General features: G+C 40.2%; 1 protein-coding gene across 5 annotated transcripts in view; it reads right to left on the reverse strand.

Annotated features, from left to right (window-relative positions):
• Window positions 1-9,872: 9,872 nt before the first annotated feature.
• CEMIP2 (cell migration inducing hyaluronidase 2) overlaps window positions 9,873-13,373 on the reverse strand; it is a 76,032-nt gene continuing 72,531 nt past the window's right edge. For 4 of the 5 annotated variants that reach the window (XM_073228643.1, XM_073228644.1, XM_073228645.1 and 1 more), the window contains exon 24: window positions 9,873-11,852. In XM_073228643.1, the coding sequence (XP_073084744.1) occupies window positions 11,656-11,852 (197 nt within the window). In that variant the 3' untranslated portion in view covers window positions 9,873-11,655. Of the gene's footprint in view, window positions 11,961-13,373 lie in introns of all 5 variants that reach the window. The other variant, XM_073228646.1, reaches the window with a different exon arrangement.

Raw genomic sequence — 13,373 nt, forward strand, 5'->3', positions numbered from 1 at the left:
ATTAACATCAAAAGTCATTAAGTCATGTTAATAAAATGTACTCTTGATACAATGTGATGAGAATGGTAATTTACCTCTATGGTCTTCTTCTCCAAAGCCCAATCTAATCATGAGCAAAATACCAGACAGACACCAGTGACAGACATTCCGCCAAACACTTGACCAGCACAACTCAAAACTGTCCAAGTCATGAAAAAAATAAAGAAAGTCTGAGCAATTGCTACAACGTAGAGGAGCCTAAGGAGATGTAACTAATAAAATTAGTTACTAATAACTAATAAAATAGTATTCTGGGTGGGTTCTAGAACAAATAAAGACAATAGTTAAAAATTAAGATACTCTGAATAAACTATAGACTATTTCATGTATCAGTATTAGTTCATTAATTGTAGCAAATGTACCAACTAATTAAAGATGTTAATAACAGAAGAAACTAGGTGTGAGGTATATGGGAACTCACTGTACTATTTTCACAGTTTTTCTATAAATCTAAAACTATTCTAAAATGAAAGTTTACTTTAAAAGTTTTTTTTAAAAAGGAGAAGACTGGGTAATTTTTAAGAGAGCTTTTAGCCTCAACATTCTGATACCTATATATACAATGACTAATGTCCATGGTTAGCAAGAATAGAAAGAAAATCTCTTATTAGAAATAGGAAATTGGATCATGCAACTTCAACAATGTTTGTGTCCATAAATATCCTGTTATCATTTCATTTGTATTCGTTTGTACCTTGTCTACCTAGCATTACCTTTCCTAGGTTAATCTATATTGATACTTAGACATCATTCATTCATTTTAACTGGAGTACAGTAGTCCAATGTATAGATATACTATAATGTATTTATGCAGTCCCTCACTGATGAGCATTCATTCTTTCCAGTTTTTCACACATAAAAACAGAGCAGTGAATGTCCCTGCACATGTTGCATTGCACATCTGAGCAAGAAATTGATAAGAAAATGTATAATTAAGGTAGCTTATGTACAAACCTATGAGATACAGATATCTATTCAAACTCCTCATCCCCATCCTGGCCTGCCTTCAGCAAAAAATGCTGTCAAGCCAGGATTCCCCTACCCCTGATGTATCTTCTTAGTTCCATCCCCCAAGCCCCACCCTGTTTCCTCGGCTATAAATCACCATTTGTTCTTGCTGTATTCAAAGTTGAGCCCAATTCTCTCTCCAAGTACAAAACTCCATTGTAATAGCCTCCTTGAGTGAATTCTGCTTTACCATCTTTAACAAGTGTCCTGAATTCTTCCTTTAACACTATATATACCAGTATAATTATTCTCTAGGTCACCCAAAAATTTTTTTACAAAATCGGAATCAAAATTTATTTTTAAAATGTGAGTTTTAGACACTTGGAGGATTTCATTCCGAACTCGCAATTATATAATTACAAAGAAAAAAAAACATGTGTCAGGGAAACATTATTTCTTTTTAAGGTATAAATGCTTTATTATATTTTTTATTAAAGTATCATTGATACAGAGTTTTATGAAGGTTTCACATGAACAACATTGTGGGTTCAAAACACATATTATCAAGTCCTCACTCCCCCCCATTGCAGTCACTGTATATCAGCATAGTAAGAAGCTATAGAGTCACTACTTGTCTTCTCCGTGCTCTACTGCCTTCCCTGTGACCTACCTATATCATGAGTGGTAATTAGAATGCCCCTTAATCCTCTTCTCCCGCCCTCTGCACCCACTCTCGCCAACCCCTTCCCTTTGGTAACCCCTAGTCCACTCTTGGAGTCTGTGAGTCTGCTGCTGTTTTGTTCCTTCAGTTTTGCTTTGTTCTTATACTCCACAAATGAGTGACGTCATTTGGTACTTGTCTTTCTCTGCTTGGTTTATTTCACTGAGCATAATACCCTCTAGCACCATCCATGTTGTCACAAATGGTAGGATTTCTTTTCTTCTTATGGCTGAATAATATTCCACTGTGAATATGTACCACATCTGCTTTATCCATTCATCTACTGATGGACACTTAGGTAGCTTCCATATCTTGTCTATTGTAAATAGTGCTGCAATAAATATAGGGGCTCATATGTCTTTTTAAATCAGGGATCTTGTTTTCTTTGGGTTAATTCCTAGGAGTGGAGTTACTGGATCAAATGGTATTTCAATTTTTAGTTTGTTGAGGAACCTCCACATTGCTTTCCACAATGGTTGAACTAATTTACATTCCTACCAACAGTGTAGGAGGGTTCCCCTTCCTCAGCATTCTCTCCAGCATTTGTTGAAACATACTTAATTTTAACATAAAACTCACATCACCTATCACAAAGATAGTCAAGTGTATAAAGGAGAAACGAAATGGAAGCAGTATTTTCACTTTAGACAACATGAGACATTGTGAAGGACCTTTTATTAGTAAACAACACAATACATACTTTTGCACACTACATTTCAAAAATGATGTACATCTGTGACCAATATGATAAAGATCATAATGTTGAAGACCTTAAATTCAAGGTCATGGTGCTAAAATTTTAAGGTTGTCATGTGGAAGATTTTAAATTAAATGCAAGATTCATAGTATTGAAGACTAAATTCAAGTTCAAGGCCATAAAGACTTTAAAGTCAAGGTTGTAGTGATGATATCAGTACAATGGATAAATTCTCAGATGTATGAGACACACCCACACACAAAGTAAGTAGGATTCGTTTAAATGGTATTCTCTCATTAGGCAAACTCAGCAAGTCGATGACCAGATAGGCCCCACTGGCTCTGCCTGGCTCGCTCACATGTAGAGATGGTTGATGCGAAAAATTAAAGAAAGCCAGGGTAGAGTCATTATTTCTCCTCATCCTTTCCTTCCAACATTATCACTCTTCTTTAAGTCTTTCATTGGTTACCTTTATGCTTCATATTTTTGTAAGCAGGTAAAAGACCAAATAAAATTAGAAGATACTCTCATGTTGTTTCAGTCAAATATGTAGCAGCAATCAAAATCTGGGTATTAAGCTGATAATGTAGAAGTTGATTACCTAAAACACCCAATAATTTTACTTATCAATAGACTTCAAATCCAATTACTTCAGATATTACATTAAAAATGTATAACTGAAATCAAATTAACTCATTTCAAGGAACTGGAAACAAAAGGCAGAAAATACAGATCACCAAAATAACAAAATGGTCTCCCTTTCACCAAAAAAAAATAATTTTGTGTTTGTAATTGACCTTTCCTCTGGATAAAACTGCACAGGAAGCCCCTAATCCTTGTGATTCCTAATCTTGTTTATGTATCATCTATCCACTTGGATCCTTACTTAACCTTGCTCACATATGTTTTCAATATAAAACTGCAACAAAGGAAAGCTATAATTACCAAATGTCTTCCTTTGAGCTGTTGAAATAAGGTGATTTATAGAAATGCAAGACACTATAAACAAAGGGGATTTTCCAGAGCACACAGAGCACAGCTTTCAGGAAGATGTTAGAATAAATATACTTTCTTGTGGCCAAGCTCCTGGGCCTGGAATCCGAATGGATTATATATTTCAGAGCCAGGTAGGCTTACTCATCTAGTCTCCATGTTCTGAGAACATCACTTAAGCAGGAAGAAAATAATGGTATTATCCATAACCTTCCTGAGGATGAGCAGAAGGAACTCTATCCAAACACAAGTTCTTGTATCCTGTAGTTAGTATTGACTCCACTACCAGTGACTGATTGTCCTGTCTGTGGTTTTCCAGACTTACAACTTCCTCTAGGCTTCAGCCTTATATACAGGAGGGCAAAATTGCTTTAAAAACCAAGCCAGTCAGATAAACAAAACTCCAGCAACACATTACTTTTAGCATTACAGGTACTGTGGGCAGTATTAAAATAGCATTGTTACCCAAATGTAAGGATGTGGAGAAAGGGGAACCCTCCTACACTGTTGGTAGAAATGTAAATTGGTTCAACTGCTGTGGAAAGCAATATGGAGGTTCCTCAAAAAATGAAAAATAGAAATACCATTTGACCCAGCAATGCCACTCCCAGGAATTTACCTGAAGAAAACAAGATCCCTGATTCAAAAAGACATATGCACCCTTATATTTATTGCAACACTATTTACAATTGCCAAGATATGGAAGGAACCTAAGTGTCTATCAGTAGATGAATGAATAAAGATGTGGTACATATACACAATGGAATATTATTCAGCCATAAAAAGAAAAGAAATTCTACCATTTGCAACAACATGGATGGAGCTACAGGGTATTATGCTCAGTGAAATAAGCCAGGCAGAGAAAGACAAGTACCAAATGATTTCACTCATATGTGGAATATAAGAACAAAGGAAAAACTGAGGGAACAAAACAGTAGCAGAATCACAGAACCCAAGAAAGGACTAACAGTTACCAAAGGGAAAGGGATTGGGGAGGATGGGTGGGAAGGGAGGGAGAAGGGGGGGGAGAAGAAAGGGGGCCTTATGATTAGCACATATAATGTGGGGAGGGGGGCATGGGGAGGGATGTGCAACACAGAGAAGACAAGTACTGATTTTATAGCATCTTACTATGCTGATGGACAGTGACTAATGGGGTATGTGGGGGAGACTTGGTGAAGGGGGGAGTCTAGTAAACATAATGTTCCTCATGTAATTGTAGATTAATGATACCACAATAAAACAAACAAAAAAACAAAAAAACAAAGCAAAACTGCAGGAACAAAGTAACAGCAGACTCACAGACATCAAAAAGGGACTAGTGGTTATCAAAGGGGAGGTGCTGGAGAGGGTTTTCCGGGAGAGAAAAGGGGATTCAGAAGCACTACAACTCACATTAACAATACAGGTAGGTCACGGGGAAGGCAGTAGAGCACGGAGAAGACAAGTAATGACTCTATAGCATCTTACTTCACTGATAGACAGTGACCACAATAGAGGGGGTGAGAACTTGATAATATGGGTGAATGTTGAAACCAGTGTTGTTTATGTAAAACCATCATAAGATTATATCAATGATACTTTAGATAAATAAATGTTACCAATTGACCCCCCCCCAAAAAAAATAACATTATTACCAAGCAAAACAGAAGGAACAAGAGTAATAGACTCAAACACTGAGAAGTGACTGAGGGTTACCATGGGGGAGGGGTTGTGGTGGGTAGGTGTGGAGGGTGAGGGGGATAAAGGGGCACAAAAATTCTCAACATAATATAAATTGGTCACAGGGATGGCAGTACAGCATGGAGAATATACTCAATAATTTTGTAACATCTTCCTATGTTGACAGTTAGTAACTGCACTAGCAGGGGTGAAGATTTAATAATATGGGTGACTGCTGAACTACTGTGTTCTATATTTGAACCTGAGGACCAACATAATTTTGAGTTTGGCAAGGGCGAAAGATCATGAAGGTTGGAATGGGGAATATGTGAGTAATGACGGGGAGTGGGAGGTACAAAGAGGTCTAGGAATGTGGTCTTACCCGGGGTGACAAGGCCCCAGCTGAGGACCCTGGGCGGTGAGGAGGAGGAGGTGTGACTAGGAGGAAAGGGGGTGCTGAAACATGGTATAGTCTGTTGCTAAAGGTGCTCATTTTCCAAACCCTCTAAGGCAGCTTCAGCTTGCTGTAAACCTTTGAACCATTGCACCACATGTGCACATTTTTCTTACTCTGCAAGAAGGAAAGTGATAACGTGGGGGGTTAAAACACCCACAGATTATGAGAAATGAGTTGTCTCTGTCCTGTGTTATTATCTGGTGAAGAGGACTGTTAGAGACAACCTATTGGTTGAACTAATGTTCTCCCTCACAAGAATGGGGAGCAGAAAATTGCAGCCACCAGATGCAGAACAGGGCACAGCCACATATTCTCATTTCACAGTTGTCCCGCACATGTTGTAGCTCTGGTCCAGGCCCAGCTGGTGTGCCCAGTTACAGGGCAGGGGGCCACCAAGAGCATAAATGCAGACCTCATGAGGATGCCCAAACCAGTTCATGAACCAAGTATTTCCTGGCCTGAGATCACACGCTGGGACAGGAGGTGGGTTAACTCTAAGGGCAGGGGCTTTCGTTGGGCACTCTCAGTGGTTCCCAAACCTGGCATCATCTCCAAAGTTTGTTTTAAAAAGTAGACTCCTTAATTCATAGCCCTTAAAAAACTGCTAAATCAGAACTCACAGGTGTCTGGGAATCTGCTTTTCTGGTAAATAAACCACCCAGGTATTGTTGATGACCAACCATATTTGGGAATGATGGCTTTTCTCATTGAAACTCCTTTGTAATTTTACAAAGGTTACTCATAGTCCCATTTTATAGATGAGAAAGCTGAGGCTCGTGAACAGCCTGAGCTTGGTTGGTCACCAAAACGTCCACCATACTTACAGCAAAGAACTGTTCCTGGCACTCAGTGTCATGCCCACTAACTAACTACTCATTAAGAGTCACTTTCCTTAGAAGACTGCTCACATGCACATTTTTGAGGGAGGCAGCAAGTTCTGGCACAGTCTCTCTCTCTCAGAACTCCCTCTTCCTCACCCCCATTCTGGGAGCTAATGATGCTCCTGGCCTCCTGAGATTTGGAGATCCTACATTCTCCCACATCACCTAAGCCTTCCTCCCTCAGGAACGGGGTGTTTATAATCAGTGTAGGTTAGTGGGCAGCAGTGGAAGAAGGTAAACCTGCTACACCCTCCCAGAGAGTTGCCTATCCTCTTGCCTGACAATGAACAATTCATTACCCCTCAAATGCCCCCAGCCACCTGCCACCTTCTCCATGAAGCTCATGTAGTAAACACTTCTGCTTATAAAGCAAATTGCTCATATGAAATAATTCATTCTACCTTAAAAAAATATATCTACAATTGCCAACCAGTGCATCCATAAATGTGAAATAACTAGTCTGGATGCAGTTCCTTCTGAAAGGAAGAACTACTTTTCTGAAAGTTTGTGCACCCTGACTGTGGCTAAATGTACATTTTCCTTTAAGCTCCTTAAAATAAAGAAATTGCAGAAAATAAAGAATGGCTGGGTTTTTTTTGTAGGATTCTAATGGTGAAAATTCAGACACTAGAGGGAGGGCTTTTTCACGTGCTCCAGACCTTTGACCCAGTAACAGCCAGGCATTGTGACAGGCATCAGATTTCTGCCCTGCATTAGCCATAAAAGGTTCTGGGCAAGACAGTGTAGATGGCACCTTCAGGGTTAAAAACACAGCATTCAGATTGTTCAGATCTGTTCTCTGTTGAAGGAAAAGAGGGAGAGAAATAACAGGGACTCCTACGTGCTAGGAGATCCTCAAATTGTAGTGTTCACTACAAACACCTGGGAGCTTGTACTAAATTGTATTCCCAGCTCCAGCTCCCAGAGATGCCAATTCTCCAGTCTGAGCTGGGGCCTCACATTCTGCATTTTCATCAAGTACCTCGGATGATTCTGATACAGGTTTTTCTCTTACTTTCTATTTCAAAAATTTTCAGACTTTAGCGAAGTTCCAAGAAGAGTATAATGAATACCACCAGTATACCCTTCACCCAAGATCAAGGGTCAGCAGACTTCTTCAGTTAGAGAACACAGTAAATATTTTCAGCTTTGTAGGCCACATCATCCCTGGGGCAATGACTCAAGTCTGCCACTGCCATATGTAAGCCAACTAGCTTGACTGTCCTCCAGTGACAGTTTATTTATGGACACCAGAATTTAAATTTCCCATCATAAAATAATACTCTCTTGTTTTGACTTTTTCCAATGTTATATTTAAATATGTAAAAATCATTGTTAGCTCAAGATTGGCACCAAAACAGCCAGAGGGACAAGTTTGGCATACCTTTCCCAGCCCGATGGATCAATTGCGATCATAAAGCCTAAGCTTTCCTGTGGATGAAATTAAAATTTGTTACTGTTTTTCAAATCCAGATTAATCACATTGCCCACCTTAAGAAAATTTAAAAACTTATTTATGAAGCTGCTATCTAACCCACTCTCTGCTTTATTTTCAGATATAACTAACATCTTCACATTTTCCTATGGCTGATATTTCTGGATGCCCTATGGGGCAGTTCCTCATTTAGAAATCTTCAGTCAGTCATTCTCTAATTTTATCACATAAAAATTAAGTGTGTGTGCCTTTTTCCACAAAACCAAGGCCTAATTCACATCCTTTTTTCAGCTTCTCTCATAATGAAGAAATGTGAATCAAAAACCCTCTACCTTCCAAGTGACTCCATTAGTCCAGCAGCATGTGAACAGAATTATCATTTGTAAGCAAGGGACTGGGGATGCCTCTCCTTGATTTTCTTCCTCCCTGACCTCTTGTAGGAAAATAATTCCAGCCCAGATTGCTCACCTTTCTTGCAGACTGGATTACTGACAAGATCATGACCAGCAGTCACAAAACAACTCCTGGTACCCAATTACTCCTATCCAGTCTTCACCTCTATGGGAATTTCTCAAGTTATTAAACAAGGTTTTTATTAAAGTATTTGAAAACCAAACAGTTCTGGAGGAGAAACTCAACTCTTCATGGAGAAATCAACAAACACTGTCACAATGGGATCTAAGTACTTACCCAAGGAGGAAAGACCGAAAAAACACATCAACTAAGCGGAGTCTCACTTACTGAAATGCCTTTCAACTGGGCTTACTTATCCAAACCTTTGTGCACCGCTTAAGAAACACCTGGTTATCAGGAGCATCTAAGCCTCTATCATCTCACAGCCTACCAATGCTCCAAACAAAGTAATCTATTTAATGGCAAGAGGATGTGTTCTTTTCTGATGAAGCTACAGAACAGAGGAATCATAAATCCACCCTGCCTCACCCCCAGGTCCAACAGTTTAGCAGCCACTCTGGAGTCATTTTCCATGAGACCTTGTGTCAGCCTTTCATCTCCTCATTAGCACGCCCTTCCAACCTGGGAAGGTAATATAAAGCATGCTGGCTCAAATGGAGAGGCAGGAATCTCCCAGTAAAGACTTAAAACCTGAGTCTGTCGACATATGAGAAGGCCCTGTGTTTCTCATCAGCTGGCCAATTTGTGGACGGCCCCATTTCTGGAGCTTGGCCAACTGCCTCACCTGATGGAAAATGCTTACGACCTTATAAATCACCTTTGAATTAATTTTCTTAGTAGAAATAAAACAGACTGCTAGCTCCCAATTGCCTGCAACTTACCTATCGGCTTAGATGACGAATTTAACAATTTGAGATAATTCAAGACTAAAAACAGTATTTAAAGGTTTTGTGAAAAGGATGAGCTGAAAGTGTATTGTTTTAGAGCCTAGATTGCTAGTGTCTGTGGCATTTACCATGTTGTTTTTTTTTTACCCCATGTATTCAAACTCATTTTCTATGATACGGTAATACAATGTCTTGAAACTTGCAGTTATAAACTCAGGAATAAATACTAAGTTGGCATACAAAAAAAAAAGTTCTATGAAAAGGAGACAATAGGAAAATGCTTTGTTTAGGGCTGGGAGTTCTGTAATATGGTAATAACACATGAAAATAATAGATAAATGTAATTTTGTTTTAGTCACAACAAAATAGAAACTGAAGTTAAACAGTGGGCCTATCACATTAGTGCAGTGGTTCCTAATCTGGGTGCATGTCAGAATCACTCAGGGAGCTTTAAAAAGCCCAAAGCCCACGCTGCTTCCCACACCAATTAAATCTGAATATAGGGGTTGGGGTGGGGCCCAGGCCTCTATTTTTTTTTTTAAAGCTCGCAAACAATTCCAATAGGTAGGCAAGGTTGAAAACCTCTGCACTGTAGTACGTGACACTTGCCCTCTGAAGCTTAGTCTTCCCAAATCTACTTGGTAACCAGTGTCCCTTCCTCATTTCTGCCAATAACTTCTTTACAGCTGGAATCTGGAATCAGTAATAACAGACTGAGTCACACACATACACAAAAAATACATGCACACATATTTTATTTAACTTAGGCCCTGATTATTAGCATATAAATCAGAAAAACTGAGTGCCTTAGAACTTACATATCCTCTCCAAATCTTTAAAGAACCAAACTCTAAGAACACACATGAAAGATATTTAAGTCATAGAAAACACAACACAAACAAACTTTAATCACCTTCAGGAACCATGATCCAATAATATCTTTAATAGGTTAAGATCTCATTCATCAGTATACAATAAAAAAAAAAATTCCTAAACTTTGATTAAGACATGTGCCCTTAGCAAGAGCACTTACAGTAAGAAAGGTTTACTGGTAGCAATTTGAGGTAGCATATTTTGTAAAGTAATAGAAGTCACAGAGCCGTTCTGCAGTTTCTCCAGGACATCAAAGGACAGGCTATCAGCCTCTGCTCTTGGAAGAGGAAAGTGAATGTGTCTGTACTCACTGGCAAGTCAGTCTGAACTCACCTCCTACCATCTTGCTGTGGCCATCAGTTCACACACTGTGGGTTTAGGAAAAAGACCAGAGCATTTTGATGCTTCTCTGTTCTTGGTGTGGTGACATTCTAGGCTGTGGAGCCAATCTCTTTTTGCTACAGGTAATCTCACTGGCAAGAGATACATGCACCCAGTGAGAAGGGAAATAGGGTGTCATAGTGCCTTTTTAAATTGGCTCTTAGCAATTGAATTAATTAAGAGTAACCGATTCCTCTAAGGCTATAAAGGTCGTTTCTGAATATTTCTTCCATGACTGCCCCTTCACAGGTTCTCCCTTTTTTCTCCCCCTGAGTACACTACTTTGGGGTAACATTAAGCTTTCTGCAATTTCCTGGTAAGATGGTGAGCAGAGAAAGTTTTGAAAAATCCACACACAGAAACAACAAAACCTGGCTGCAGGAGGAAACTCAAGAACAGACTTCCTTTGTGCAAGTTGAAATGACACAAGTTTACAGTTCAGGAAAATGGCCTTCTTCTTTTTACAAAAATGTAAATATTCAGTTCAGCTCTGCAATTTTAAATACAAATATACTGTCAAAACAGGCTAAGGATTAAAGCTTCAAAAATGATCCCAACAACCTCAGACCTTAGTGCAGGCCAAGTTTTTGCCCAAGGGTCACAGATTAAAGGGATATCTAATCTCTAAAAGCCCTTTTGTCCCCAAATATGTCCTGTTAGAAAGTTAAACCCTTAGAAGGAATCAGTATACAAATGAATAGAAATAGCACATGTCCAGGCCAAAAAGGGCATGAGCTGGGCCTGAGTTGCCACTTAAAACTGTTATTCAGTATCACAAATCCTCAAAAGGCTGCCTGGGTCCAGATCCCAAAGCATCACTGGACATGCCAGCCACCCAAGTCAACTGCCGACCCACAGCTCATGACAACAGAGCATCGGATTTCAAGTATCCAGGGTGCTTTGAGAGCTGGGCCTCTCAGGACGCAGGCTGACCCTCAGAAGCCCGCACTCTACCCCGCAACAACCCATTATACAATAAAGTGAACCTCTGCTTATGGTCACTAGAAAACCTGGGCAGGTGAGGAATAAGAGAAATGCTCTCCACATATACCAGCCTAACAAATACAAATAAATTCTTGAACATTTTGTACAACTAGAAGGTGCATGAGCTGGTAATTTAAGCAACCACTTTAAACTCTTCCCTTCCCTTTCTGTATCAAACAGGAAAATGGTTCCATTGGGTTAACAGTGTCATTTTAAAATGCCATAAATTAAATAAGTTAGTTCACATTTTTTTTTCCCCCAGCACTTAAGTTATAGTCAGTCTCTAATGTCCTTTTGAAGTTTGCTTTAACAGCTCCAGGTCTCTTCTGCGGACAGAGCCTGCCCTCTGGCAACCATACTCATCCAGCTGCAAAGGTATGAACTGTTCAAGTAGCCCGAGACCCTGTCCAGCAGGACTGGTAAACAGCTTAGTCCACGATGGTTTGAAGTTTCCACTAAATCCCGAAAACACAATACTCCCTAAAACACACACACAAAAAAAAACAGTAACAACAAAAGCTCATTTTGTATATCTACTAGTTACAGGCAAGAAATGTGGGAGGCAAATTAGAGATAAAACAAAGATGGCTGCAAAACAAAAACAAAAAAAAATACACTTCCTTAGGTCAGTGAATAAATAAACTCTTACCACCCACCTCTGGCCCCAAATAACAAACTACATCCCAGCACACTTCCCCTAACAGTATCTCCTTATTTAGGAATTATCTTAATGATACCCACTCCAGTAAAACAAGCCCCTGAGAATGGCCTGGTAGTTACATTCCACCACAAAAATGCACCTGCTGCTGATCTCACAGAATAACGCAAATACAGATTAAAGATGGCGGTGTGAGAGGTGAGACAGAGGCCTCCTCCTAAAACTGCATATATGAAAATATAATTAATACAACTAATCCTGAAAGAGCAACAGGAAACAGGGCTGCGCCAGACTGCATACACCTGGAGAAAAGAGCAGACCTCACGGAACACAGTAATGTACCAAAGCTATGGCCCGGTGGGACACAAGCCCCTCCCTGACCCCAGCTCACCAGCAGGAGGAAGAGAAATAGAGCATGGAGGGAGTGGAAGGCTTGGGACTGCTGAATACCTAACTCCACAGATCTGCTCTGGGAGCACAAACCTACATTTCATGGTGCTTTCATGATACTCTCGTGATTGGGGGGCTGGAAAGCTAAGACAGGCAGAATACCTGGAGAGATTGAGATTCCAGCCCACTTGTGGAAAGCAGGGATCCATATCCGGCTGCTCTGGGACAAAAGAGAGGCGAGCAGTCTGAGATACTTCCTAACAAGAAAGCCCTTAGAAAGAGGGCTGCTAAAGGGGCAAGGATTGCACAGAGCTTAATGCTCAGGAGAAAGGACAGGTAGACATAATTGTCTGGGTGCACTCTGTCCAGCAGGTTGGGAGCTTTCATGATTTCCAGATGCTCCAGCTCCCTGGCTGGCTGCACAGCTCCAAGGACCCCCGCTGTGATAGGCAGCCTACTGTGCCTTTCTCCCGGCCAGCCTCACCTGGCTCGCAAACTGGCAAATCCTACCCTGGCGTTAGGCCAGCCAGAGGGAAGATCTGTCTACAGCAACTACAAATGCAAAGCATAGAGGCTTACACCTGTGTGCTCAGCCCACTGGTTCAGGCAGTGGAGATAGGCATAGAGGCTGGGAAGCAGGAAACAGCTCTTTCCTTCCCCCAGGCACCAATACTACTCCCCTATGACTGCGGACATTGCTTCAGAGGATGCGCAGCTCCAAAGAGTAGAGCTTCTGGACACTAGATGGTGCCATATACAAATATGAAATGCCAAATGAAACTGGTTGAGAGTAAAATTATTATTTCACTCCTGAGAAAGATGACATGGACCACCTCATGACTCTTCCTGAAAGGGAGTTCAAAATAAAAATCATTAACATGCTAATGGAGATACAGAAAGATATTCAAGAACTCAGGAATGAATTCTGGTCGGAGATCCAATTGTTGAATAGC

The sequence above is a fragment of the Manis javanica genome, chromosome 2, assembly GCF_040802235.1.
Source record: "Manis javanica isolate MJ-LG chromosome 2, MJ_LKY, whole genome shotgun sequence".
Lineage (NCBI taxonomy): Eukaryota > Metazoa > Chordata > Mammalia > Pholidota > Manidae > Manis > Manis javanica.